The 26,095-nt window shown below is 38.1% G+C and overlaps 1 protein-coding gene and 2 long non-coding RNA genes across 7 annotated transcripts in view; 2 read left to right on the top strand and 1 right to left on the bottom strand.

The window, feature by feature from the left end:
- The first annotated feature begins 232 nt into the window (after window positions 1–232).
- Window positions 233–9,613, top strand: LOC137200923 (uncharacterized). Of its 3 annotated transcripts, none has more exons than XR_010932101.1 (4): window positions 233–4,051; window positions 4,245–7,627; window positions 9,268–9,377; window positions 9,527–9,613. It is a non-coding gene; the product is annotated as an uncharacterized lncRNA (long non-coding RNA). The 3 variants fall into 3 exon arrangements; XR_010932102.1 differs by having other exon boundaries at window positions 233–4,654; window positions 7,091–7,627; XR_010932100.1 differs by having other exon boundaries at window positions 233–7,627.
- LOC137200922 (uncharacterized) overlaps window positions 9,383–26,095 on the bottom strand; it is a 24,357-nt gene continuing 7,644 nt past the window's right edge. The window contains exons 1-3 of one of the 3 annotated variants that reach the window (XR_010932097.1): window positions 23,735–23,814; window positions 21,078–21,181; window positions 9,383–9,812 (exon numbers count right to left, since the gene is read on the bottom strand). This is a non-coding gene — a long non-coding RNA (uncharacterized lncRNA). Of the gene's footprint in view, window positions 9,813–21,077; window positions 21,182–21,415; window positions 21,505–23,734; window positions 23,815–26,095 lie in introns of those variants that run through there. The other 2 variants (XR_010932099.1, XR_010932098.1) reach the window with 2 other exon arrangements.
- Window positions 10,300–20,009, top strand: LOC137168240 (trichohyalin). Its single transcript, XM_067570764.1, has 11 exons — window positions 10,300–10,449; window positions 10,572–10,682; window positions 11,694–14,588; window positions 14,971–15,118; window positions 15,567–15,672; window positions 17,135–17,291; window positions 17,610–17,702; window positions 18,161–18,247; window positions 18,705–18,807; window positions 19,002–19,093; window positions 19,531–20,009. Exons 1-11 carry the CDS (start codon window positions 10,300–10,302, stop codon window positions 19,585–19,587), a joined length of 3,999 nt encoding a protein of 1,332 aa, XP_067426865.1. The 3' UTR covers window positions 19,588–20,009.

Below are 26,095 nucleotides of genomic sequence, written 5' to 3'. Positions count from 1 at the left end.
ACCTATCTTATGATCATACCCAGTCTTTCATAATTTAATAATTTCAGTTATTTCAATTTTACTTGTGTTTGCTTTTTCTCTTGATATATTATTTTTTCTTATTAATTTTCATGTCACAATTATGTCTACTACTTTACACTCTTTGGCACTTTATCGCTCACTGCATGATGTGGTGCTGAAAACATATTTATTGCTAGATATAGAATCTTATATAAAGTATCTTTGTGTGTGTGTGTGTGTGTGTGTGTGTGTGTGTGTGTGTGTGTGTGTGTGTGTGTGTACATCAAGTGAATTTATTCAGACATGTAGTTCAGGTCAGGTCACAGCTCAGATCCTCAGTGACAGATGTCCTGCTGTGTGTCTTCACCAGAGCTAATGCACAGTCAGCAGAATCCTTCTCAACTGGACTCATTGTAAATTACGTCATGTGTTTCTGTTGTGGACTGTGTTGATGTAAAATAAATACTGTGTCTTCATAAAAACTTAATAGACATTTGGGGTATTTCGTGACATTATAAGCAGGTATGTCAAGTTCACTAAAATGACTGTGTAGTAATCCTGTTAAGCTGTTGACCTAATCCTGTGAAACTCTAATGGAGTTTGTCAACTTTGCAAGGGATTACTTTGAGTGTGTGTGTGTGTGTGTGTATGTGTGTGAGTGTGTATGTGTGTATGTGTATGTGTGTGAGTGTTAGACCTGTTTGGGATTTGTTCTCTTTGGTTTTTGCCAGGGTAAGAGGGAGCACACGTCTTTTTGCGTATGGATAATAATATCAGCCCGAATTTCTCACATTTGGATTAATATTCTGATTCTCATTCAGTATATTTTCACTGAATTGCTGAAAATGCCCATGAAGCAAAGGTAAGACTTATCAAACTATTTCATATATAAGATAGAAAAATAATTTACCTTAAATTATGTACTTCCAGATAAATGACACATTGAGTAGAGCATCATTGCTTCTGTTTTTTCTGAAATGAGATGTATTAGTTTAAATAAAAGCTGAATCACATTAATAACGAACATTACTTTGACTATAAAAACAACAACTTACAAAGAGTATCTTTACCTGACAGCTGAAATATTGAGTACAGGATTAACATCATAATGAAGGAGTCAAGTTAAACTTTTATTTATCCCACCAGGGGAAATTTGGTTAAAGCCATATATATAAAGACAGTGCAAAAAGCAGCTAAATGCTGAATACATAAAGTGCTTAAGTGCAGAGATCAGCTGACTCACCCCAATAACTTTGCTGACTAGCCGGCCAAGACTATTCTTACTGGCCTAATTCAGGTTCCCAAACCAGGCCACAATACAGAAGGACAGAACAGACTCAATGAAACTTCTATAAAACAGAGTCATCGTTGAAGTACACACAATAAATGAGTTCACTTTTCTGAAGAAGCACAGACATTGTCGGACCGTTTTTTTTTGTTTTGTTTTTTTTTAGAAATTGCATCTATTTACCTGCTACTTTCTATTTATCTGCCATGTAATCAATTCACTGGCAGCAAGAGGCATGGCCGACTCTTTATGTGGAAGAGATGTCATTTAAAATGTCATGTTTTAAAATCTTAGCATTGTAGACTCTGTTGGCAGCCACTACATTACACTCACGTGGCTGCCTTCCTGTTAACTCTGGGTGCTATGATCACTGTTAATCAGAGCTTCCACAGTATCATAACTAGCTAATGGTAGAGAGAGACTTTTTGGTTGCAGCTATTATTCGACCACCTTTAAACAGCTCCTTAGGCTAGTTTGGGGGACTGACTATTGTCAGGCAGATGGGAGGCCCATAGAATTCATGATCAATAACATTAATTTAACACCTTGTCTTTGTAACACTCAGCATAATGAGTAATAATTGCCTCTGTCTTGAACTGCACTTTTTTAATTGTGTGCATATAGCTTCAGTGTCTATTACAAAAGAGAAAACAGAGCAGTGTATTATGTGTTTATGAAAAAAATAACTGTACAGATTCTCATTGACACAAATATTCAGTAAATATATATTCCCATTAACTTAATCAAGAAAAATGTTGTGACACCGTTAAATGAAATTATGGACACAGATGTTATATACAGGCAGATAAAACATGATCATCTTTGACTATCACTGAATATTGAGAGTACTTTGTTTAAATGCTGGACGTCTGCACTGACTTGTCACTTTATCCAGTTTGTTTTGTTTCAATCAGGTGGCATGAGACCCTGGTAAACACTAAAACCAACAAACCAACACAGAAGAAAGTGGGAAAGGTGGGTACCACTTTCATTTAGAAATTCAAAACTGCTGGTCAGGTCATTTAGTGATGCTTATGACCTTAAATAATACATTTTGTCTGTATAAGAAGCTTTTCAGAGACACCGCTGTCTGTTTTATTACATTGATTTGAAAACACTGTTTTTCATCAATTAATCTTACTAAGATATTAAGGGCATGAAGATGAGGTAACACATGACTATTTTAATTGTACTTATATAGCATATTTTTTAATGTGTATTTTATCTCCATATACCAGGGTTGTTGCTCAGCTTTACTGGAAAATATGGTTTGGATACAGGGTACCTTATATCATGATAAACAAAGGATTTGAACAACATTTTAAGTCATGCATGCTGTAGTCAGTATATGTTAAGAAGGAACATCATGCCAATATAATTAAAATCCAAACTTTTGAAAAATAAACCTGATACATTCAAACAGAGACTAAAAGACTTTGGTCCTATCAGTCCCAATTTATGATTTTCTGCAGTATTTTTATATGAAGTACATTTATATTTTTAAAAAGTGGGTCATCAATCACTGGATCATATGGGGACAATAAGACCCCAAAAATATCATTCAGTGCTCAAACTCTGGATTATAATCATCAACAATGCCACGTTATGACAGCAAATAAACTCAGAGACAGAGAAAATGTACATGTTGCAGGGTTTTTTGTCTTTGTAACAAAAAAAGGCCAAAGTGTACTGAATTTAACACATCTGTTCAACCTCTATTTAACTGGCTCTGTATCAGCAATGACCAAAAAAGGAATTAATTTGTTCCTTTTTTTGAAGCTGGGTGGGAAATATCTTTGCTGATCTGGTTTTTCATGGTTTAAAGTATCTTATAACATCTTCCTCCAGCAGAGTAGCTGGTGTCAACTCTCAATTATTGTATTGACAATGTTCTGTGTTGTTCATTTAACATGGAGAATTTCCTCAGAGTTGGTGCATGTTTTTACATCTGGTTTGATTTATGTAGCCATTAATGAATATCAAGTCAGTTCAGTTAAAACCTGCACAAGTCGCAAAGTCAGGACTCTTTTAGCCTCTTCTAATTGATTTTTCTGTTGTGTGGTCCAGCCACAGATTGATTGCCTCTGCAGTTGGTGAGGTTGCATCCACTGTGACTGGAATAGACCGCCTGTGTCTGATGGCTTTCCAGTGCTCAAGTGTGATTAAGTTTCTGCTTCTGTGTGTGTGTGCGTGTGTGTATGTCCACGATCACAGTGTTGGTCAGATGGTACTTAAGCAAATTAAGAGATCTTGTGAGGATTAAAAGGTTGTCTCCAGTGGTGATTGGATTGTATATGTCAAAGACTCCAGGTTGGGATGGGAGCGAGCAGGAGGTGTGATGTTTGACATGTAAATGCTGTCATCCTCAAAACTAGAACTGGAACTGAACACAATCTCTGCTCTGTTTCTCTCCTTCTCTCTCTCTCCCAAAGGACCTGGCAGCATTAACGGCTCCTGCTTCAAGTGGAGGTAAACAGGCTGGCAGCAGTATGTCTAAACCCGGTGTTAGTTGTGGAGGGAGCAACAGCCTCAGCAGCAGAGATGGTGACTTGGTTGCCACTGGCAGTAAGGCTGGTGGCAGTTTGAAAAGAGGCAGCACTGGCCACCAGAGTACCAGACAAGCATCTCACCCAACCAGACCAGCTTTCCGTCTCTGCAGCAGCCGCAGCTTTTCATCCCTCAACACCTCCTCCTTCACTGCTGCTCCGTTCATGAGAAGCAGTCGCTCTCTCAGCAGACTCGACCGAAGATCCGTCGGAGATGGTAATTTCACTCTTATTTATTTTTATTTCATGTTTGTTTGTTTGTTTGTTTTTGTTCTTAGTTTGACCAACCACTACAAAATGATTACATTCAAAAAGCTCTGAGATTTTGTAAGAAAATTATGATAAATGTGACAAAAGAAAGTTTGTTGAATTCTTTTATATACAGCTGTTGTTTGCTGTTTCTGTAACAGATTCAGACTATGCAGGTACAAGTTCACGAGTAAAGAGAAGACAATCCTCAGAAAAGACAGTCCTGGATTGTGGCCAGCTGTCCTCTTCTGAGGAGCAAATCAGGTTTGTTGTTGTCTATAAAGCTTTTTTAAAGAATTGCGTAGGCTCCTGTGTTTTTCTTTTTGTGGTTTTTCTGTGAAATTATTGACAACATTATTGTGCTATATTTTAAATGAATCATCCAGATGTTATTGATTTGTGCTATAATAACAGATTTTGTCAATACATTCATGTTTTTGTCATTAAAAGGGATAACAAAGACCAGTGTCATGAGGATAATGCTGAAAAAATGGAAATAAGAACTACATCTGAGCCATTGGAGAGTTCTTCTTCTGCCTGTCATCATCACTACAACAAAGTAAAGAAAGAGGTACTTTTAGCTTTAATACTTAAAGCTCTACAGGTCGTAGATACCAGGAAGTCAATGTGTAAGGGCACCCCTCATGTTTTTGTGTTACTGTACCACTTAACATATTATATACATGGCATTTTTTTCCTATATCTATATAGTAATTTGAAATGGAGTCATGAAGTCCCTCTGCATAAATGTCAATGCTGCAGTGACTTTAGGTATCCAGTTTCTTAATTGTCCTTCTCATTAAAAATATTATATTAATTAACAAGCCAATTGAAGGCCTTTCTTTGGTATCACTCCAGTCTAAATCCACAACAGTTTGGGTTTAGAACCAATCATAGTGCAGCATGAGATGTTGCCTTACTGATGATTTAATGATTTAATTACTGATCTACCACATGAAATACCATACCATATAAATACAAATACCACCACATGTGTGTGTGTAGGGATAGCCCAGTCTGGATGGCCCTGCTGGTTACTGAAGGTGTGCCACAGGGATCCGTCTTGGGCCCTCTGTGTTACTCACTTTTTATTTAAGTGAGTTAAACTGAGTTATCAAAACAGACACTGCAGTGCAGTGCAGTGTCTGTTATTATTTACCTTATATTCATGTGAATAAAACCAAATCCATGCTGTACAGAGAGCCAGAGGCATTCAGTAATGTTTATGTCTCCATTGGTCTTTGCTATAAACCAATAAAAAGACCTCATAGATAAAGTGAAAAGTGACAAAGGAGGATCCAAAGACCACAGAGTGCAGCAAGTGTCTCTAAATTGAAATTGATTGGAGCAAAAATTATATTGTGACTTTACAAATTAATGTAGGCTATTGCAAATCAAAGAGCCAACAAAGTGAACAGACTCGAGAGTAGATGGGTTGGCGGGCATTACAAGGCAAACAAAGAGTAAATCCACTGATTGTGAAATCAAGACAATTTTAGAGATTTGTTTGTAATAAATAGAAGCGAAAGAGCAATAAATTATTTTGTCAACTCATCAGACAGAAATCATGTTTGAAGAAATTAAGGAAGACGTGGAGCTCAGGACCAGAAAATACAGAAAAAAATACATCTTCCTCATTGTACAATGAAGTATCTCATTAACTGGTGCCAATAATATATAATATTTTTTGTATCTGTGTGCGTGTGGGCCAGTAGGCTTGAGGATGGGACTTTGTTGTTTTATGTGTTTGTAATGTATCTTTCTTTTTCATACCATGGCATTTTGCATGTCTTGTCATGCCACAAATAATTAGATATTCAAAAGTTATTCAGGATTTTCTACTAAACTAAACATATGAACCAGAGCATTTTATGAACTGGAGGTCAGCAGGGTAATTAGAGAACAAATGTGGACTGAGTTGCTCTAAATAGACAGTATTTAAAAATAGTACAAATTAATTTTTTCCATGATATTTAGTAATTCTAAATACTTGGATGCAATTGTAGACTGGACTTATATACAATGATTGAACTTTTAGTAATAATGTTCAGACTGTGACCTTGAGTAAAAGTCATTCACCAGTAGCAAATAACACGTGTATAAAACATTCAAACTATAATGGTTTTAGCTATCTGAACTTTCTGTGTTCATATTGCCATTCAAATATTAAGGTTCCTGCTTCCAAAATGATCGTACATTGTAGGATTTCAAATGACTCTGAAACAGATTCTGTAACTGCAGATGATACTGTATTCTTTGTTAAATGTTTGAAGTCCTTTCTGGCTGCCTTTTAATCAAATTCATAGTTTTATTTTCTGCATCTCTTTCAACTTTGAGAAATGCACCATCAAGAGAGAGCAGGTAATCTCTAATCTGATAAAATGGCCTATTATTACAACACTTTCACTTGTTCTGAAGTGCTTCTGAGGGTACATACAAGCACAATCATCATATTTTTGGCTGTAAAACACCAACAAATCCCATATATTTTTAACTTTATGATAACTCACATTAATCAACAAGGATGATTTGGAAACTGAGTCAAAAAATGTTGATTTGCTGCAGTTATGCCCTCTTTTCTGTGCCAGGAACTGAAACACTTTGTTCCTGATGTCTCTCGCTCATCAATCCTTCGCTATCGCCGGTTCAAATCGCTTAAGTGCAGAGATCTTGAGCGCTCTGCATTTGTGAGTCTGAGCATGACACATTTTCCCCAAAATCTGAGATTTTACTTATCTATATCTAGCACAACTAAGAATTTTATCTCTTTTACAAGTAAATACCTGCATGTTGTGGAGTTGCATGTTTGAGCCTGGTGACCATTTGGTGGTTAAGGTGTCCAAACCAAAAAGAGTGACTTTAATTTAAAAATTGTTGGTACTTCTCATTAAAGTAGTAGATATAATGTAGGATTATACAACATTTATATTAAACACCAGCTAGCCATGATTGTGATGAACAGCATTTCTTGTGTGGTAGAGCATAAAAAACTTTGCTTCTTCCTAAGCCTGACCTTCTCGACTTTAAGAAAGGATGGATGATGCTGCAGGATACATATGGACAGGTAAATAGTTCAATTCACTTTAAGTTTTAGGGAGCAGTTGCATGATGATTTCAGGTCTGACAGGCTATTCATTTTATGCATTGTCTTCTTCTGCTCTGACTTTGTGTCTCCTATAGTGGCAGAAATACTGGTTTGTCCTGACCGACCAAATCCTGAGATTCTACAAAGATTCAGTTGCTGAGGAGGTGCGCTGGTGTCTTGTTTTGTTAAATGAAACAAAATGATCAATTTAATTGAACAGTCAAAAAAGAAGCTTGTGTGTCTGTCAGTATTGAGTTTGATCCAAGCAAACGTTAATAGGTATAAAATACATCATGAGGACTTAAAACGAGACATGAGGACTTAATGAATTTGACCTAAGCTTTCTTGTTCCCTGGTTGTTTATTTCAGGCAGCTGATGTGGATGGTGAGATAAACTTGTCCACATGTTTTGACATCACAGACTACCCGGCTCAGAAGAACTGTGGTTTTCAAATTCATGTGAGTTCAATAGTTGCTGCAATTACAGTTAACCTCTATAAATTAATGCATATAGTTTATTGAGCCTAATATACACTCACTGAGCACTTTATTAGGGACACCTGTGCAATCTAATGCAATCTAATAACAGCTTTTCTACTTTTACGAAGCTTTTACATTTTCAGTTTTTGCTGACATCGTCAGAAAGGTGATAATTCTACTTTATGTTTATTATTGAGGTTGTAGTGGGTGGTGGTGCACGGGAGTGCATTATATTGAAAAGTGTTCCTAATATTTTGCCCCCCTCATGTATGTTAGTTGGGTGGACAAAATATTAGGAACACTTTTCAATATAATGCTATATAATCTTAATGATGTCAGCTCTATGTAGCAAATACACTATATGATTGCAACCTTAACAGAAATGAAAGGATGTTCAGAATGATGCACAGTAAAGTAATCAGCCACATGGGCAGGAAGGCCAAATATATGGAGGTGTCTAAGTATTTAAGCATTGCTTTCAGTGGAAGCTGCTGATGCTGGAAAGGAGTGGAGCAGCAGCTCATTCAGCCTTTTCTACCAGGACTGTCTTGGTCTGCGTGACTGTTTGGTTTGACATTTCCTCTAAAGCTTGTGTAGATGGATGAAACAAACAAATTGGGGTTTATTGCTTTGCACTGGGACCATAACAATCTGGATAAGGTTGATGTTGAGTTGGGCTCCTGAGATTTTTGTTTTGTTAAAGTCTTAAATATCTGAAGTGGGGATTCACATGAACAAATCTCCATCTTCCCAGGATCATGTTCCATAACTTACTCTTTAGCCTCTTTGGAGATGTGACTTTTTGTTTTTTTCCTCTGTGTCGGAGGAGACTCTTTGATGTAGCAACACTTGATTTTTGATTGTACCTTGCCTTCTATGTTTCATCTGTGTTTTGTGAGTAATATTTTTCTCGGCATATTTGAAATCTTAGCTGTATTTCACTTGATCTGCAGGTAAAGATGCTTGCTTACTAAAATACAGTTTCATAAAGGGTTGTGCCACTGTTCTTTTTCTGGTGTTGTCAGAGACTTGTAATCTGGAACACCATGCAATTCTCCACATGGAAGTCGATGTTGTTGTTTGCCCTCTCACAGCTCAGAGTTTTTCTTAGAAAAATTGAAGGAACACCTGATGAGCAGTCTGAAAAGTTAAAAGTAAATACCTCTTGCACGTTTGCCAGGAATAAGTTGAACCAAAGCAATGCTTAAAGTGAAAACAGTCACTTTGTGAGCATGTCATAATTACAGGATTGTGATAAATGACCAAATGTAGCTGTACAGTAGCATCTATCTATCTAAAGATTGCTTACTGCATATTGCTTATTGCATATTTTTAAATGGTTTCATAACACCCTTTTTTAATCACAATCTATAAAATATATAACAATTTAAAAAATCTTTTTGTACCCTCTGTTATGTTTGAGGAAAGAGAGATGTGGATGGGTAGCAGGAGTTTATATTACCCATTGTTGGGAGTAAATCAAAGTAACCCAACAGTTTAAATAAACTGTGACAATATGTTAATAAGCATAAATACATCTGTAAACGGGCCTTTAAAGCCAATAGATTCTCTACCATTAACTATAAGATGTTTAATGAATAATATTTCTCTTTCCACAGACCAGAGATGGAGTGCACACACTTTGTGCCATGACTACTGACATGAGATGCAACTGGGTCCAGGCAGTGTTGAAGAGTGTGAAGCCCACACTTACACCTGACGTCACAAAGTAAATAGATTTGTTTGAGTTTATCTCTAAGCATGATGCACAATTGGTGTCAAACATGAGAGACTGAGGAACTGATTTCACCGGGGGTTTACATCATGTAATATTTTTATACACAAAGAATTTCTCCATTGTGTACTGTTTCCTCACAGCTCCCTTTTGAAGCATAACGCCCATCAGAAATCACAGCAACCAGAATCACAGTCAGCTGAGGTTTTCTGGAAAGAGAAGGAGACTCAACTGCAGCCAGAGAGAGAGCAAAGCTCTGCTGATGGAAGCTCTGCATCATCCACAGTCTCCTTTTCTCATCTGTCCTCACTCTCCGCCACCACGACTCCATCTCCCATCAGTCCTACACACCAGGAGGGTGAAGGCGTTTCTTGTCATCAGTGTCCACTTCTTGTTGGAACCACACAGACCGGTGAGTCACTGAACGAACTGAGACAAAATAAAAAATATCCTCTTTTTTTCAGTGTTTGATTTTGAAATTGAAGGTCTAAACTGAATGTAGATGTAGATGCTCTGTGTGTTGGGCCTCTATATTTTAATTTGTTGAGGGTGGCTATACTCTGCAATTATTCTTATTATTTATTACATTACATTCAGTCAGTGAGTTTTGGATACACTACTAATTAATTGGAATAACAAAAAATGTATATGAATGTAAAACGTTACTAATTTCAAGAACTGCAACCTTTCTTCATTTTGCAGTCATGTATCATAAACACTAATTGCTCCACAGACATAAAGGGAGAGATATCTCAACATATTGTTACATTACATATATCACATTGTTCTGTGTCTATTTCTGTGTATGGTCCTCTGTGCAGCAGGTGTGACATCACGTCTTGAAGGAGGCGGAAGCGACAGCTCTACATCAACGGTGGCACTGTCAAATGATGAGTGTCTTGATGAACATTCAAACATGCAGAGTGAAATTGAGCAGTACAGCCAGCAAGTTAAAACCACCAGCCAAAAGGAGGAGAAACGGGTAACAATAAACACCAGCTGCGAGTGCACGGAAGAGAAGGAAAAACTGCCCTGTGAGCAGCAAACTGGGCAACTTGTCAAAGAGGTGAGACTGTGAACAATTGTAAAGTTCACAAATATGTTTAAAAGTTTGATCAAAGCATTTTCACTTGAACTCTTTAAAACATGAATACATGTTTAGAGTTTTTCACCATGTACTACCTACAGCTGGAGCAAACGCAGAGGGAATTGTCTCGTCTCCAGCAGTTAAACAGGAATCTGCAAGATGAGCTACAACAAGAAAAAAAGATTAATTCAAGGGAAAGGATTCGTCCACAGGTATAATGCAGAAGAAATATAGATATTCACTGTTTTTAGTAGCACTACTCAGTTTCAAGGTGATGCACACATCCCTGCCTTTAGGTGACTCAGAAAAGATGTCTGTGAAGATTCTCAGTCATCCAGGTCATGGTTATCCAATGAGGGTTGAATTGAGGGCAACCAATCTTCGTTGAAGATACTTGAATACGTTTCGCCTCTCATCCAAGGGGCTTCTTCAGTTCTAACTGACTGGTGAGGAGTCCCAGATATTTAACCTCTGTGGGGTCGTTAGAGGACTTAACAACCATTCACATTTGGCCTCATGTGAGGATTCCAACAATTGTTGTTTACACTCGGCCTCAGGTGACTCCAACGACTCTTAACAACTGTTGTTACAACAGCCAGGAGCACTAATGAACCAAGTGCTATCAATGACCTTTATACGACCCCACAGAGGTTAAATACCTGGGATTCCCTAACCTGACGTGCCAGACCATTAAGGTTCATCAAGGATTGTCAACAGTTGCCAAGTTGTCCTTGGCAACTGTTTGGAAAAGGGCAGACTTTCAAAAAATACTTGGCAGGTGATTGGATGAACCATCTGTCTATCACCGTCTTACCTTGCGAGGCAGCTGTATTTGCAAGATCACACGAGAATCCTCATAGGACGCTGATAGGTCTGAACCACTGTTTGGAGCCTGACAAGATGGATTCTTGCGTGATCTCATGATGTCTCACAAGGTAGGGGACTCCCCACCAGTTAGAACTGAAGAAGCCTCTTGGATTAGAGACAAGACGTCTTCAGATATCTTCAACAAAGCCCAGTTGCCCTTGATTCAACCCTCCTTGGGTGACTGAGAAAAAACATTTTGGCATCCACGATTCTACAGGCTACATGTACTCTATAATTAATGTAGTTAAACATATAAAAAATAAAATTTATTCTGTTTTACAGCAAGTATGTTGTACCATGCCGAGCACAATTTTGTCCTAATTATTGTTCATATTAATCTTTGTTGTCATCTGTAGAATGAGCTACTTAAAAACTCCAACTTGTCATCGGAACAAGCACTGGCATTACAGCAACTGCATAAGATAAACCGTGACCTCCGCTTTGAGCTGGAAGCACAAAAGAGGAGTCAGGAGGAAGCCAGGGAAACTGAACTACAGCGAAGAGCAGATCTCTTAGCTCAACAAGCACAGTTACTGGTCACAGGTGACGCCACAGCACTTGCACAAGTCCATCTGGAGCAAGATCGCCAACGGTTTCATGAGCAGCAGGTGGAATGGGAGCATTGCATGGCCTCCTTGAAGTCCCAGATGAATGTCAGTGAGGAACAGAGGAGGGAGGCTGAGGCCCGCTTGATGCAGCTGCAGCAGGAGTTGCAGAGTTACCACGATCTACAACAGGAGGCAGATCAGCTGCAAAAACGTCTCCAAGACATGGCAACTCAGCTTCGTGACAATGAGGAAGCACAGACTCAAAAAGAGGCTCGCCTGCAGAAGCACCTCATGCTCCTTCAGGCGAGTCAGGACAGAGAACGGAGGAGCTTGGCTGCAAGCCTGGCACAGACTGAGGAACGCTCGCAAGACCTTCAGGAGAGACTGGACAGGGCTGAGCAGCAGGTGGAGAGCCTGAATAAGAGTCAGACATTGACAAGGGAAATTGAAGAGGCTCAGCAACAGCTACAAGAGGAGATGGCATGCACGGTATCTGCTGTGCAGAGGCTCCAAGAGGAGAGAGAGCAGCTGGACCGTCGCTGTCAAGAGCTGCACAACCAGCTGTCTGAGGCAGATGGGGAAGTAGGCAGGCTGCAGAGCCGCTTGAAAACCGAAGAGACACACTACTACAATCTTGAACACTCATATGAGAGCGTTTCTGAGGAGCTGCAGCTGGCCTTGGGAAAGGTGCAGCAAAGGGAGTCTGAAACACAGGACATGCGAGAAGGCTACGAAAGACTCCTTGACACGAAGGAGCAAGAGCTGAATGAAGTTTTGTTGAAGATGGAGGTCTTAGGTAACAGCCTGGAGGAGACAGAGGTGAAGCTGAACGAAGTGTTGAAAGTTTGTATCTGTGGCTCTTCTCAGCTGAAGGATGAGTCTTCAGATCCTGCTCAGCATAATGAGAGACAACAGCAGACAACTGAGGCTCTTGCCGTAAACAACAGCAGGCCAAAGGCAATGGACGATGGTCAGTTTTCTAACAGTTCAACTGACATAAATGTTCAGATAAACGGCAACCACTCTCATGCAGACCATGTAAGAGCCCGGTCTCGCTCCATTGACGCATCATACCAGTACATTGTCACAGCAGGAGATGACCCAGAGAGGTTTATGTCTGTAATCCAGTTACTTGAAACCAAGCTTTATGTGACAGAGGAGAAGCTACGGGATATCACGCACAGACTGGAGGAACACCAGAGTCACAACAGCTGCCAGGACCCCCACCTTTGCTCCCAGCTCACTCAGAGCCGAGCCACTGCTCAGCACCTCAGTCTGGTGCTTCACAGTCAGGCCAAGCAGAGCCAGCGCTTTGCCCAGGAGACAGAGAACCGCTGCAGGATGTTGGTTGACCGGTTTCAGGTTGCACTGAACATCATACTAGCCTGCAGGGAGAGGCTTCAAACCAGACAAACCGGCACCACAGTTGATATGACCGACTTTGAGAGGCAACTAGCTGCTGTTGCTGCCTGCCTTCAGCAAGGAGAGAGAGAGGCAGGGAAACAGCAGCGTGAGTCACATAATGCCAGCAAAGTGGAGGACAAAATCCTCAGTGATAAGACATTAGTTGGAGCTGAGAGCAATGTTAGTGCTAACACACTACCCTCAGAGGATGACATGGAAACTGTTGCAAAGTGTTTAACAAGAGAACTAGTTGTAGTAGGAAAAATGGTGTCTGTCCTTCAGAGTCGAAGTGGCTTTGGCCAGCTATCTTCAGTGCCAAGAGAAGGTGAAGGGGATGTTGCACACAGGTACAAAAGCATAATCTCCCAAATAATAGCCTTAAAAACTGAAAAAAAGACTCAGTCAGGAAGAGAAGAATGTGACAGCCATGAATCGTTAGAAAGTGCCATTGGCAGAGCCTGTGCTGAAGCAGAGTTCATTTATGCTGCCTTCAGATTTCAGCAGCAATATGAGAGCAAGACTCAAGTAAATAATCAAGAAGTGGAGCTTCTAAGGGAGGGACTGGCAGACATCAGTCCTCCAGAGTTGGCTTCTTATGAAGAGCAAGTGAAGGGAGAAAGCAGAGGTTTAGAAGGAGCTGCAAAGCCACTTGACAAGGACGAATTTGTTGACAAAAAGGTAAAGGCAGAGAAAGAGCCAGACTGGTTAGAGAGACTTATATCCCGGCTGCAAAAAAGGTCAAAATTCTTATGCCAACTCTGCCAGGAGATCTCTGATAGCAACGGACTAGCATATAGTAAAGATGACAACTGGGGAAATTATACTGCTGTAGACCTGAATTGGATGCAGGAGCAGGCAAAGTTGATTTATCTGTCAGACAGGCTGCACTTAGATTTAGAGCAGGAGTTGCAGCAAAATGAGGCATTACAGGGCAAAGTGCAAGCTTTGAGCCAACAGCAGGATATCTCATTAATGGATGAGCAGGAGGCTTTTAATCACACCTTATATCAGCTTCAGGAGGACAACAGTGTCCTAAGAGAAGAACTAGAGCGTGCTGAGCAAAGGATAATATCTGTGGAGACCGGGAACCAGAGACTCCTACAAGACATACAGAAAATTGAGGATTACCACGAGGAGCGGATGCAAAAACTGGAAACTGAGTTTCGAGAGAAAATAAGGGAACTGCAGCAGATTCATGAAGAGGAGATGAGACACTTGCATTGTTACTACTCCAAGTCTTGTTTTTCTAAAGAGAAACTGACTGAAAGAGCCTCCTCCCCACCAGACCAGACCATAAAGGTACCTTCTACTCATTAGGAGCTTGTTTTACAGATAAATCTAAACCAAAATGTTTACCTCCTTCACTTCAATTTGAAATCTTAAATGCCATTTGATTCCTTCCATTTTAGTGTTCCTGAAGGGAAAAACTGAAACATAGTGCAGCACTTAGGTGTTAGGTGCTCATATAGTTTGATCATCTTTGCTAATGCACATATTGTATGCATATTTTATTTTCTCTTTAGTATATTTAATAAAATATCAACTTCAATCTGAAAAACAGATGTATGTGTGTGACTTAAAAAAAGCATTAACTAGCACACACAGTCACTATATAACACTGTATATTATCTCTATACATATGTATATATCAATTGAAAACTATTTCTACATTTCAATCTAGGCATCTTGTGATCAAGGTTTCACTGCTATGGAGGAAACGCACAGGAAGCTGATAGGTGATCTGCAGCAACAGCATCAGAGGGAAGTTGCAGCACTTCAGAAGGAGAAAGACCAGCTGCTGCAGGAAGAGACATCTGCCACAATGGCAGGTAAAGGTCTTTCAGCAAAGAAACAAACACTAATAAAAGCACTGTAGGCCTATTGAGTCAGTAGAAACTGGATTTCACTCTTTTAAATACTGTTTTTGTGATGCTGACATTTTAATTGAACTTGTTTGTGTGTAAATTGATCTTAATGACCAATCTTGACAAACACTAGACCCCAGCTTAGGGAGGGTGAGGAAAGGAACCCCCTCTAAAACATGGTGACTGGATGGTTGAACTGGAATAGTTGTATGAATGTTACAAATACATTTTACTAACTTGAGATGAATCTGCTTGTACTGATTTGATCAGCAAACGGAGGACTTTAACATTTATTTACAAGAAAAGTTAGTTGAATGTAGGTTTTACTAAGATTAACGGAAATTAAGTTACTTGGGGTAACAATGGTTAACAATTATGCAGTTTATAAGTTGTTGTATCTTGCTTTTTGCAGCCATTGTAGCAATGAGAAGAGCCCATAAAGAGGAACTGGAGAAAAGCCGACGGTCTCAACACATCAAGGAGAGTGCTGACATAACACAACTACACTCCGAATATGAGTGAGTGACCACTGATTCTTTCACATTGTTTGTTTTTAGCCATGCTGGCAGCATGGCAATGTCAGTCTGTCTGTTGGTCAGTCCACCATCACAATCCAGACTGAAATATCTCAACAACAATTAGATCAATTGCTGTGACATTTTGTACAGACTTCACAGTCCCCAGAGGATGAATCCTACTGACTTTGGTCATCCCTTGACTTAACCTGTCGCACAACTAGCAAATTCTTAATTTATCTCTTGATATATCTTAACATCTACACCATAGATTGGCACAAAACTTGGTACAGACCTTCATGGTCCCCAGAGGATAAATCCTTACCTAAGTGATCCTCTGACTAGTGATTTTTGCTCTTGCAACATTTGAGTGAAATGTCTCAACATGGTTTGCTGTCACATTTAGTACACACATTCATGTACCCCTCAGGATGAAATCTAATTTACTGATCCTAACTTTTCATCTAGTGCCATATTCAGGTCAAAATTTTAATTTGTCCAGTACTTTGGTTTTTGACCAAATACCTGCAAAAACTAATGACTTTGTCTTGTTTCTCCTACACAGAAACTACTAACAGACAACTCCTTGCTCTTTAACGGCAGCATTTATTGCAGAGCTATTGTATCGAATGGAAATGTATTATGATGTTATAGTTTACGCTATACAGTAAACTGGTAACTCATTGTATATGGAATATGGTGGCTGCAGAAACACTTCCAGGGGTTACAGTAGGATTTGGGGTTTTCCTGGGACAGAAGAGGTCAAAACTTCAGCAACACTTGTAGAAGAAAGAACAACGTTATTGTGAGACTACAAGATCCTAACACTTTTCCTGGGGTTGTCACAGCTCACGTGTCAGTCTACAGTTGGGGTTTTAGTCACAAACAAAACAGAAGTTAATGGTGTTTAGTGCTTACTGGATTGCACTGTTGTGGCTCACTGTCTAATGAGCCCTGAATTGGCTGCAGGTGCAGGTCATGCCCTCATGAGTCACTGATTCCTGTTCATGCTGCTGAGAGATTGACTTGGACACAGGTGTTGTTGTGGTGTCTCGTCATAATAGCAAATTCTGGATTAGAGTGATCTCTTGTTTAATTTGTGAAATAAACAGAGTGGTTGGATACATATAAATACCATGTACAACTTATTAGTATAGGCCTACCTCTTCTAATATGATAACTCTGTTCACTCAAGATTTACATTATTAAATAGTAACAATACCAAAAACTGCTTGGGAAATACAATCACAGGATTCATTTATAGCTTCTGATTTTGCCATTTGTATCTTGAATAATGTCAGTTTTTCCCATTTGTATTTAATATGTGTCATGGTATGTGTCAGTTTTCATTTGCTATTCATACTATTTTAACAAAATATTTATTGCTTCCTAGCACATTTTCTTCAGAACCTCTGCTCACATTTCTGCAAAACATCAATCTCTGCTTCTGCTTTGCCCTTTGCAGGAAGGGGATCCAGTTATTGCGCAAGGAGCTCGAGATGTTGTCGCTTCAGCACACTCAGAAATGCCTGGAAAACTCTCAGCTGAGTCAAGAGCTGCAAGATGAGAGAAAATCCTTGATGCAATACCAGAAAGAAAACCAGGAGCTCAAAAAGAAGCAGGTATTTTACAAATTGCACTTGATATGAACATGGATATTGACTTGAATATGGATAAGATGTATGTTTACAAATGCCTGTATCAGTGATAATAATCAGCAAACCCATAATTCATCATAAAACAAATTAAACTGACTGAAATTGACAGCAACTACCTATCAACATTTTTCTTTCCAAATATAGCTGAATCTAATCTTCATTTGAATTCAGTTAGCAAGTCCACATCTTTGATAAGATAACAGTTTGAATGAATAACAATTTCCAAAGCCATCTATCAAATTATCAACATGTCTTCTCCCTCTGCCCCTGTTGACCTTAAAGAGAGAGACAGAGGACGTGTCTCGCCTTCATTTCTCGCTAAATAGGAAACAGTCCCATGCAGCTTCACAAGCAAAAGACTTCTATGAGATGGAGGTATGTGTCTGCAAAACAACCAAAAGTGTCCCATGTAATCCAGTCTCCTTAAAGTCTTTGCTTTAGTTTAAGAACTTTCAGTAGGTAAAGTAGTGATGATGTTAATAATACTGTAGAAGCAGTGTATGGAAGCACCTTCATGTCAGTGCTGAGTTTTCATTTGTTTGTGATGCTAAAGTGATTTATTTATATTTGCAGCTTTAGTTACAGTGTTGTCTTAAGTTTTCAGACTATTTACTTTTGATGAATCCTATTTGGAGTTATACTGTATAGTGTATACATGTAAATATACAGTATGCTAAGAAGAAGGTGGAAAATTATACATTTCTGTTTGTATTTACTATAGTAATGTTAGCACTTATAATCTTCTCTCCTTTACTTTAACACACAACATACATCAATGAAGAGCTGTAATCTGTAATCTGTACTGTACTATACTGTATTTGATGTTGTTACAGGTGATTCTGCGGGCGAGGGAAGCAGAGATGCACTTTCTCAGACAGGAAGCTTGTTCTCTCAGGGAAGAGTTAAAGATTGCTCGAATGGTACTGAAATCTCTTTAAATCTCTTGCTGTTAGAGGAAGTAAGAAGAAGTTGAAGTCAAGTGTTTGACAAAAGTCCTCGTTAGTGAAAAGAAAGGATTTATTTTATATTTACTAAAGTTAATGGAGAATTGTAAAAGAAACAAAACAAATATGTGTCAGCAAATCTCCTCCAATTTAACGTTTAACTAAAGGCTGCGGCATACTGAAATAATTAATTTAACTTGAAAAAGGCAGCTGCATAAAATTACACTTTTTCAGCTTGTCAAATACAAATAATAAAAATGAGTAATTGTGGGAAAATCACTTCGATGCTCAATAAAAAAAAGACAAAAATTCTTTATATTTTGTTGCATTGTCTCAGGCTTAATGAATAAAAAACATGCCGTAATAAACTTTTTTCTCTGTAATTGTTTAAAAATGTACAGACTTTCCAACTTATGTGAATGTTGTGTAACAGGACAAAATATATGCCCAAAACAAGCTCAAGGCCCTCTATACAACCAGCCAGGATGATGATGTTACTTGGCCTCCCAGTAGAAACGTCTCAGCACAGAACCTCGGTGAGACTCTTTCAGTGTGATAATGTACAGTATGAAATGTATAAACTCTATTCTTCCATTTCTACTCACACATATATTCAACTGTGCAGCATTTTGTTAGTGAATAGCGATGCCTATTCAGATGAGAACTTGATGTCTTTTATCAGCACATGTTGTTCACATTGCCCTTAATTCCCATCCTTTCATTTTCTCAGATGACACTGTGACAAAGTCAAGTAATGCTGCTTTTCTGAAGAAAACAGACAAATCATCCCTCACACGTCAAATCAGAGGAGTGAGATCAAAGGTAAAATGTGTTGCTGCATCAAAAACAAAGGTTTCTGGACACACTCAAGTTTAGATTTCTAAGGAATTTCTACAGACTTGCATGACAAATGTAGTCATGTAACACACAATGAACGTTACTTCATCAGAAAGTAAAGATGTCTGCACTGACAATAGTCTGAACTTCATAGGTAAAGTAGAGAAAATCTGTGTTTTAGTTGTGGGAAGTTTTTGGGCTCTGCATGAATACTCACTTTAGATCGTGGCTTTAAGGACTCCAACATCAAATCGTGTGTGTTGCAAACATCACTTTTCCCTTCATAAGAACCATTTGAAACCCTTACTTTACAGTGAAAAAATTCAGTCATACAAACTACAGATTAAAAACTTTCACTCTTTTTCTCACTCTTCTCTTTTGTCACTTATTTTTCATTTTTTGTGTGTGTGTTTGGTCTCCAGAGTTTGAAAGAGGGCCTCTCTGCCCAAGAGAGAATGAAGCTGTTTGATTCATTCTGATCCAAAGAAGATGAGACGAAAGAATCTGCATCTCAGAGTAAAGCTGCTGTTTGGCCGAAAAAGAAGATGTATTTTTATCTATTATGTTTAACTTCTGTTGTTACACAACATGTGTTATATTATGTCTCATTGTTTTCTGTGTAAAAGGTTGATTTGTTGTTGTCTGATTTGATACTGATGTGCTATGTGCTTTGGAAAAGAGCAGATTTTGTATTTATGTACAGTAAGTGTGCTGGATCAGAGCGCCACTAGAGGGAGCAACAAATATTTATAGATAAAAATTTATTAAAGTTAATTATAAAATATAACAGTAATCATAGTGAATTGATATTTGTATTTTCATTCACAGCCCAGTACATTGCACAGTGATTTTGTACCTTATAGACACACTGCCTGTGTTTCATTAAAAGTAGTAATCATAACTCAGTGTGTTGCATCACTTGTATAAAAACTGTGATTAACATATTTTACCACTAGATGTAGTATAATACAACATTTACACACACTGCAGAGGCAAGAGAGGCCAGTTGTGAGACAGAGCTGATGTCACTATTTTCATAAATATATATAAGTATTAGCAATGATGTAGATTACACATAATGATGATGATGATGATAATAATAATAATAATAATAATAATAATAATAATAATAATAATAATAATAATAATAATAATAATAATAATAATAATAATAATACAGGGTCACCATAGTTTTACACTTTCAATCATATTACAGGGGCTTTTAAATCACAAATGCACTCCCCTCTGATAAACAGTGAAAATATTTTTTTTTAAAACAAGGTTGAATGAATTTACCATGTAAATCCTCCTGGAAAACAACTTATTTGTCTCTTTTTAAGTACCAAAGCACATTGTTTATGTCTTCCTTGTCTCCCTCTGACAATATCTGCTTAAGGGAGCCTCAGTAAATAACAACTGGGACACTGAAAACTAACGTAATGTAAAATAGACTCTGATTAAATGGATACAATTGAAACAAGTAGTTCTCAGAGTGAAAATAAAAAAAACTAAGGCAAGTCTAAAGAATGTTTTTGGGATATAAATATGATCAAAACTCCTCTGATATGTTGAGCTGAGAAATTATACTAAAAGTAAAGAACTGTGTCAAGATTTGCCTATATGGAGGTTGGGGTCACACAGTTCATGTAATGTGTTAATAGCAGCCTGAATTATGGAACATGATAAACACTTCACACAATAAAATGAAGTAATCCGAGATTTTAATTTTGAGGAAAAAGTGCTGTAGATACTCACAGGGAGTCTCGTGTTGATCTTGCTGGATTAATTAATTAATTAATAGCGACATAAGAACTGCTCAGAGAGCCCTTATGTGTAACTCTGCTTATGTCAACATGCAGTGACAGTTTGTGACACAGAATCCAGCAGAAAATTAGGAGGCTCGTGCGGGAAGAACACTGATGTCTGCTCTCACATGGGGACACATTTACTGTATAATGTAGTACTGTACCTCATTAGTGGAGCATCAAGTCTGCACAGAGCCTGGAAGTGATAACACATTTCTGCACCAGTCTCCAACACCCGACCAGCTGTCACACAGAAGGAGAAGAATCCCTGTTTCCAAAGCAGACAGACCCAAACATTTTACTCAACACGTCTGACTGACTGTCTTATGAACTACTATTGCATCACGCTGTCTTTTCTGAACATGCTGTTGACATTTAAGTAACGTGCCTTACATAACAGAGAGATGTGTTGCAGTTTGCCTCAGATAACCTTTAATGTTTCATATGTGTAAACTGAGAATTATCTAGAATGTTAAGAGAGCTTTTATGAGTGTTTTCTTACCTTACTGTAATTTAGTCTGTACAACTTTATTCTATGGAACCACAGATCCATAATAATCAGTAATCACATCTCCAGAGATCTGATTTCTTTGTAAATTATAAATCATATCTCTGGTATCCTTGCAGATGACTTAATCTCAGTGTTGCTCTGCTACTTGGAGTCACATTCCTAAAGAGGAACATCACACCTCATTAAACACCAACACCCATCTTTCCTTCCCTGTGACTCCTGCCTGAGAACCTCCAGTCATGTGAGCTGACACTTTGCAAGAGCAAAGCTGATTCTTAATGTTATCCATCATGGATAAATCTGCACCTGTGAGATTTTCTGGATCGCTGTGACAGTTGAAACAACACGCAGCCTGAATAGTAGAACTGCACAACACATCAAGAACATAAACCTGGACTGAACAGTTGAGTAACCAACTGATTCAAAGTTTACCATTGATTAAATGACATATGAAAAGTAATAATTTGCATGACGGTTCATTCTTGACCTTGGATATAACAGAGATAATGATACAATAATATTATTTACTACGCTTACTAGCTTTTTCTGGAACTTTCATCCACTGATAAAAAGAATGAGATGTGTTTGAAAGTTAGCAAGTGGACCTTGAGTTAAAGGGAGACTTCGGGATTTTTCAACCTGGACCCTATTTGCCCATCTTTTTGTGTCTAAGTGACTAATGGGGACAACCATTTTTGAAACTGGTCCAGTATTGAGCGAGAGCGCTGCAGCCGTCAGCCGTGAAACAGACTGTAATGTAATCCTTCGGGGCAATAGCACCCTGTCAATGTACGTCCACTAAAGGTTCTTGTTTTCACCACTGACAAGCTCAGATTGTTATTATAGCATTATGGAAAGGACCCTACAGAGAAATAAAACATTTTTCTTCACCTTTTGCTTGATCCGGTCTTTGTTTTTGTGTCTAACCAAGTCTCGTTCAAGGAGAAGTCTTGCTTTTTGGTTTTAAAATTAAGCAAATTGATTGGCTGTATAGAAATAAGTCATCTACATAGATGAAGAACTGATGATATTCTGATAAATTAATGTATATAGCAGGCGTCAAAATTAAACAAAAACATTTTAAATATAAATTTCTCCCTTTTAATTTCTGATTTGTTTTTTCTCAAAGGAAAACACAGAACAAGATTTACAGATTAGATGCTGTAATGGACAAAAAGCTTGCAATTTAATTTCAGTTGTTTGTAAGTTTAGTTTGACTTTTTGTCAAATCATATGTTGTGTTATGGTTTTTCAGACTAGATTTTAATTTGTTGAATTCTAAATTATCATTAAAGATCTTATCTTATATTTCAATAATACAATCACTTGCATTTAAAATATTTGGTAGTGTAACAAGATGTATAATAAGTCAACCCATAGAGAAATTTTGAGCACAATTGGAATTGTAGGTCCAGCATGATCTCAGATTAGACAGTCAGGTTATTTTGAGGTTCTGTTTCCCATTGCTACTATTAGTCTGCTGTATAATAATGCATAAAAAAACTGTATCTGTGATGAAGTTTGGGCATGAATTCTGTCCCGTAAACCACATAATTTCCTTCCTAATACATTTTTTCCTAGTTTTCTTAACATTAATACGGAAATATGATCTAAATGAAACTTGAGTCACCATGTTGTTTAGGGTAGCCGTGTTCAGGGTTTTTAATTCTCATGTGCTGTGAGTAATTTCACACTAACATGACATTTACTAGATTTCAATATACTAAACAGAATAAAGAAAGTGAAGCTCATCAGGAAAATATATACTCCTCTCAGTTTCTACATTCTTTTGTGTGTGAAGTATGTGTGTACGTGTGTGCATCTGCAGGGTTTGTTCTGAGCTGAGCTGCCCCACAAACGCTCCCGGTTCTTATGACTGATCAGCGGCTGATGTAGAAACACCAGCACACAGGTGCACCTGCTCAGGCTGTAAAAATAAGTGGCCCATTTAGTCATGCAAAGATCAGTTACTGCGACTAGCACAGAGGCTGCTCCGATCAGTGAACATAACCTTCTTCCCCAATGATACACTTCAGTCCTGTTTACACTGCAGCTGATGATTTTTTTTAAATCTCAGATGTGACACAAGTCTGTGTTTGTGTTTTCAAATCAGCAAAGAATTGCAGGAACTATTTTTCATCCTAATTTGGATCACAGTGTTACAAAATCAGGTCCAGAGGCGTGTGACCTACATGCAACTTTTTTGCTCAAACTAAAATTTGTCAGCGTTTCCATGACAATGGATATATCCTACATTGCTCACTTGATACAAATATAAATTGGCACCAACATCAGTTTGGCAACACCAACCTCTTCATGGAGGACGATGAGGCTGATTGGTATTTGGGGAAGTACTGTAAGAGTCAACTTTTGTATGATCTGTAAGTGAAACAAATAAGAAAAGTTTGGTTGGTGCAAAATCATGGACATCTTAAAAATTGTATAGAATGATCCAATAAAAATCAGTTCAAGGATATACTGTAGGTTAGCTGCAGATCTGACTAACTATTCCACAGGATCAGACTATGATGTTTAAATTACATTACTTGATTACATTATGACCAAAAATTGTCCATTCACTTATTTCTTGGAAAATTACCTTTACGTATAATATTCTGTGAGGAAAAATAACTGATATCCACTTGTATGAAGTTGAATGATAAAATGGTTTAATTGATATTTTTGCAGATGTTGCCTGGATCCAAGAGGCACCTGGGTCCAACCTCCAGTCCTCTCTATGTGGAGCTTACCTGGTCTCCCTGTGTTCACTTCACAGGGTGAGAGCACTTAATTACTACAAGGCAGGATGTTGATTAGGCTGATCTGGAGCATATTTCCTAACTGGAGCAGGGAGATAAGTGATCAGCTCCCTAAAAAAAGTCCTGTGTCTTGTCTATGTGTAGTGTTTCTTTCTGTTCGGTGGGTGCACAACGCCTCTCTACCCCACTCACAGGTTGTTTTTGTCGGTGTTGGCTGCCAACAGAGACTCTCTCTACAGTATTTCTAGCTTTTGTGTTTGTTCTCTCTCTTTCTTGTGATCATCGCTGTTTTACAGGCCCTGTAGCTATTTAGTTTGAAGTTTTTGCAGCAATGTTAAGATGGAAGATAGAAATGATTTTTTGCTGCTGTTATTTTTAACAGTTTTTTATCCATCACAAGCCCAAATGTAACCTGGAAATATCCTGATAAATAATAATGAAACTAGTAGTATTCTTGGCATTTTATTTCTGTAACAGGGTTTTAATGGGACAGTAAATAATATGGTAAACAGGCTAATTTGCTCATAATAATCGGGTTATATCAAGTTTAATACTTTCTCAGTAATATCCATGTAAATACTAGAAGTATATCTAGTACTAGATGTAATAATAGGTGGATAATGCTTTGATGAAGACAAGGGAACTCAAGAGGTAATAATGGGGCAATGTGTTAATAACAATACAGTAAAACTAGTTTTGTGTTTTTTCAATACTTGCAGGGTGACATCAGTGTAATTCTTCCACCTTCACATTAAAATTATTGTTAAAATTCTTCTTCTTATGCAGAGACCAGGAAACATAGATAATAGTTTTATGGTAACAGCAACATTCATGGTTATGAATATTATAGGTCGTTCCTAAGGTATTAATCCTTTGATACCTTGTTATTACTCTGTTGTGATATAAAGTGTTTTCACTAATGTTTGCTGAAAATGATGTATTGATATCATCAGTATAAATGCAGTCATGGACTCACTTTCAGTGGTGTGATAAGATATATTTTGTTATGTTTCACACATTTTTAGTTGAGTTGGCACAGACATCTTATTCATGTAGTTCTGCATGTTATGTTGTTAATACATGTGATGCTTCAGGTTAAATATGAAAAGCACCTTCTTATCTTTTGCTTGTGCCCCTCTGCTATTGCATCCGCCAGTAAAGCTCACAAAGATGTGGACACTAAATAAAAACTCCTAGTTTTGACAGAGCCCAACTTTTGGAACGAGTAGTTAATCTAGAGGCAATTTAAAAAAAAAAAAAATCAATTTTCAATATTGATAAATATGTTTCCTCCAACTGAAAGGGATCAAATCAAAGATTTAAAAATGTGTGTACTATTAGGATGAAACCAAAAACCCAAGAATTAATTTAAAAACACAAAACTGATTAAATAGGTCGACTAACTGTGCAGTTAATTAATTAAATTCTCACCAGCGTTTACAAGCCACCACTTACAGCTACAGATAATAGAACAATGAACAGGAAGTCCAGAAACACAGCAAGTGAGCACAAACAGCAGGAATGCTGCTAATACTGAACTAAACAGACGGTTACACAGTTGTATAATTAGAGTACCTGCCATGCTCCTGATCCTGAGTGTCCTGCCAGAACCAGAAACACTCATGTCTGACTGAGCTTTGAGTAAACATCCTGTGCTCTGCCTGGTGTCTTCTCCACCACACAGGCATAACCACAACATGATATAACACTCTAAAATGATTCAGGAGAGTTTGAGTTTGCTGATAATCTGAAAGTTGATCAAATATGATCAAGCCTGTGTCCCGAGTGTGGTCAAGCCTGGCCCACTTTGTCCTGCCGCAGTGAGGCAGCCTTTAAATAACTCACTGGGTACGAGGTATCGGCTGTGGGCTCTCTCCGTCCCAATAGCACACTTCACATCCCCATCTGGTCT

The sequence above is a fragment of the Thunnus thynnus genome, chromosome 17, assembly GCF_963924715.1.
Source record: "Thunnus thynnus chromosome 17, fThuThy2.1, whole genome shotgun sequence".
NCBI lineage: Eukaryota > Metazoa > Chordata > Actinopteri > Scombriformes > Scombridae > Thunnus > Thunnus thynnus.
This window is presented reverse-complemented; position numbering and strand designations above follow the sequence as displayed.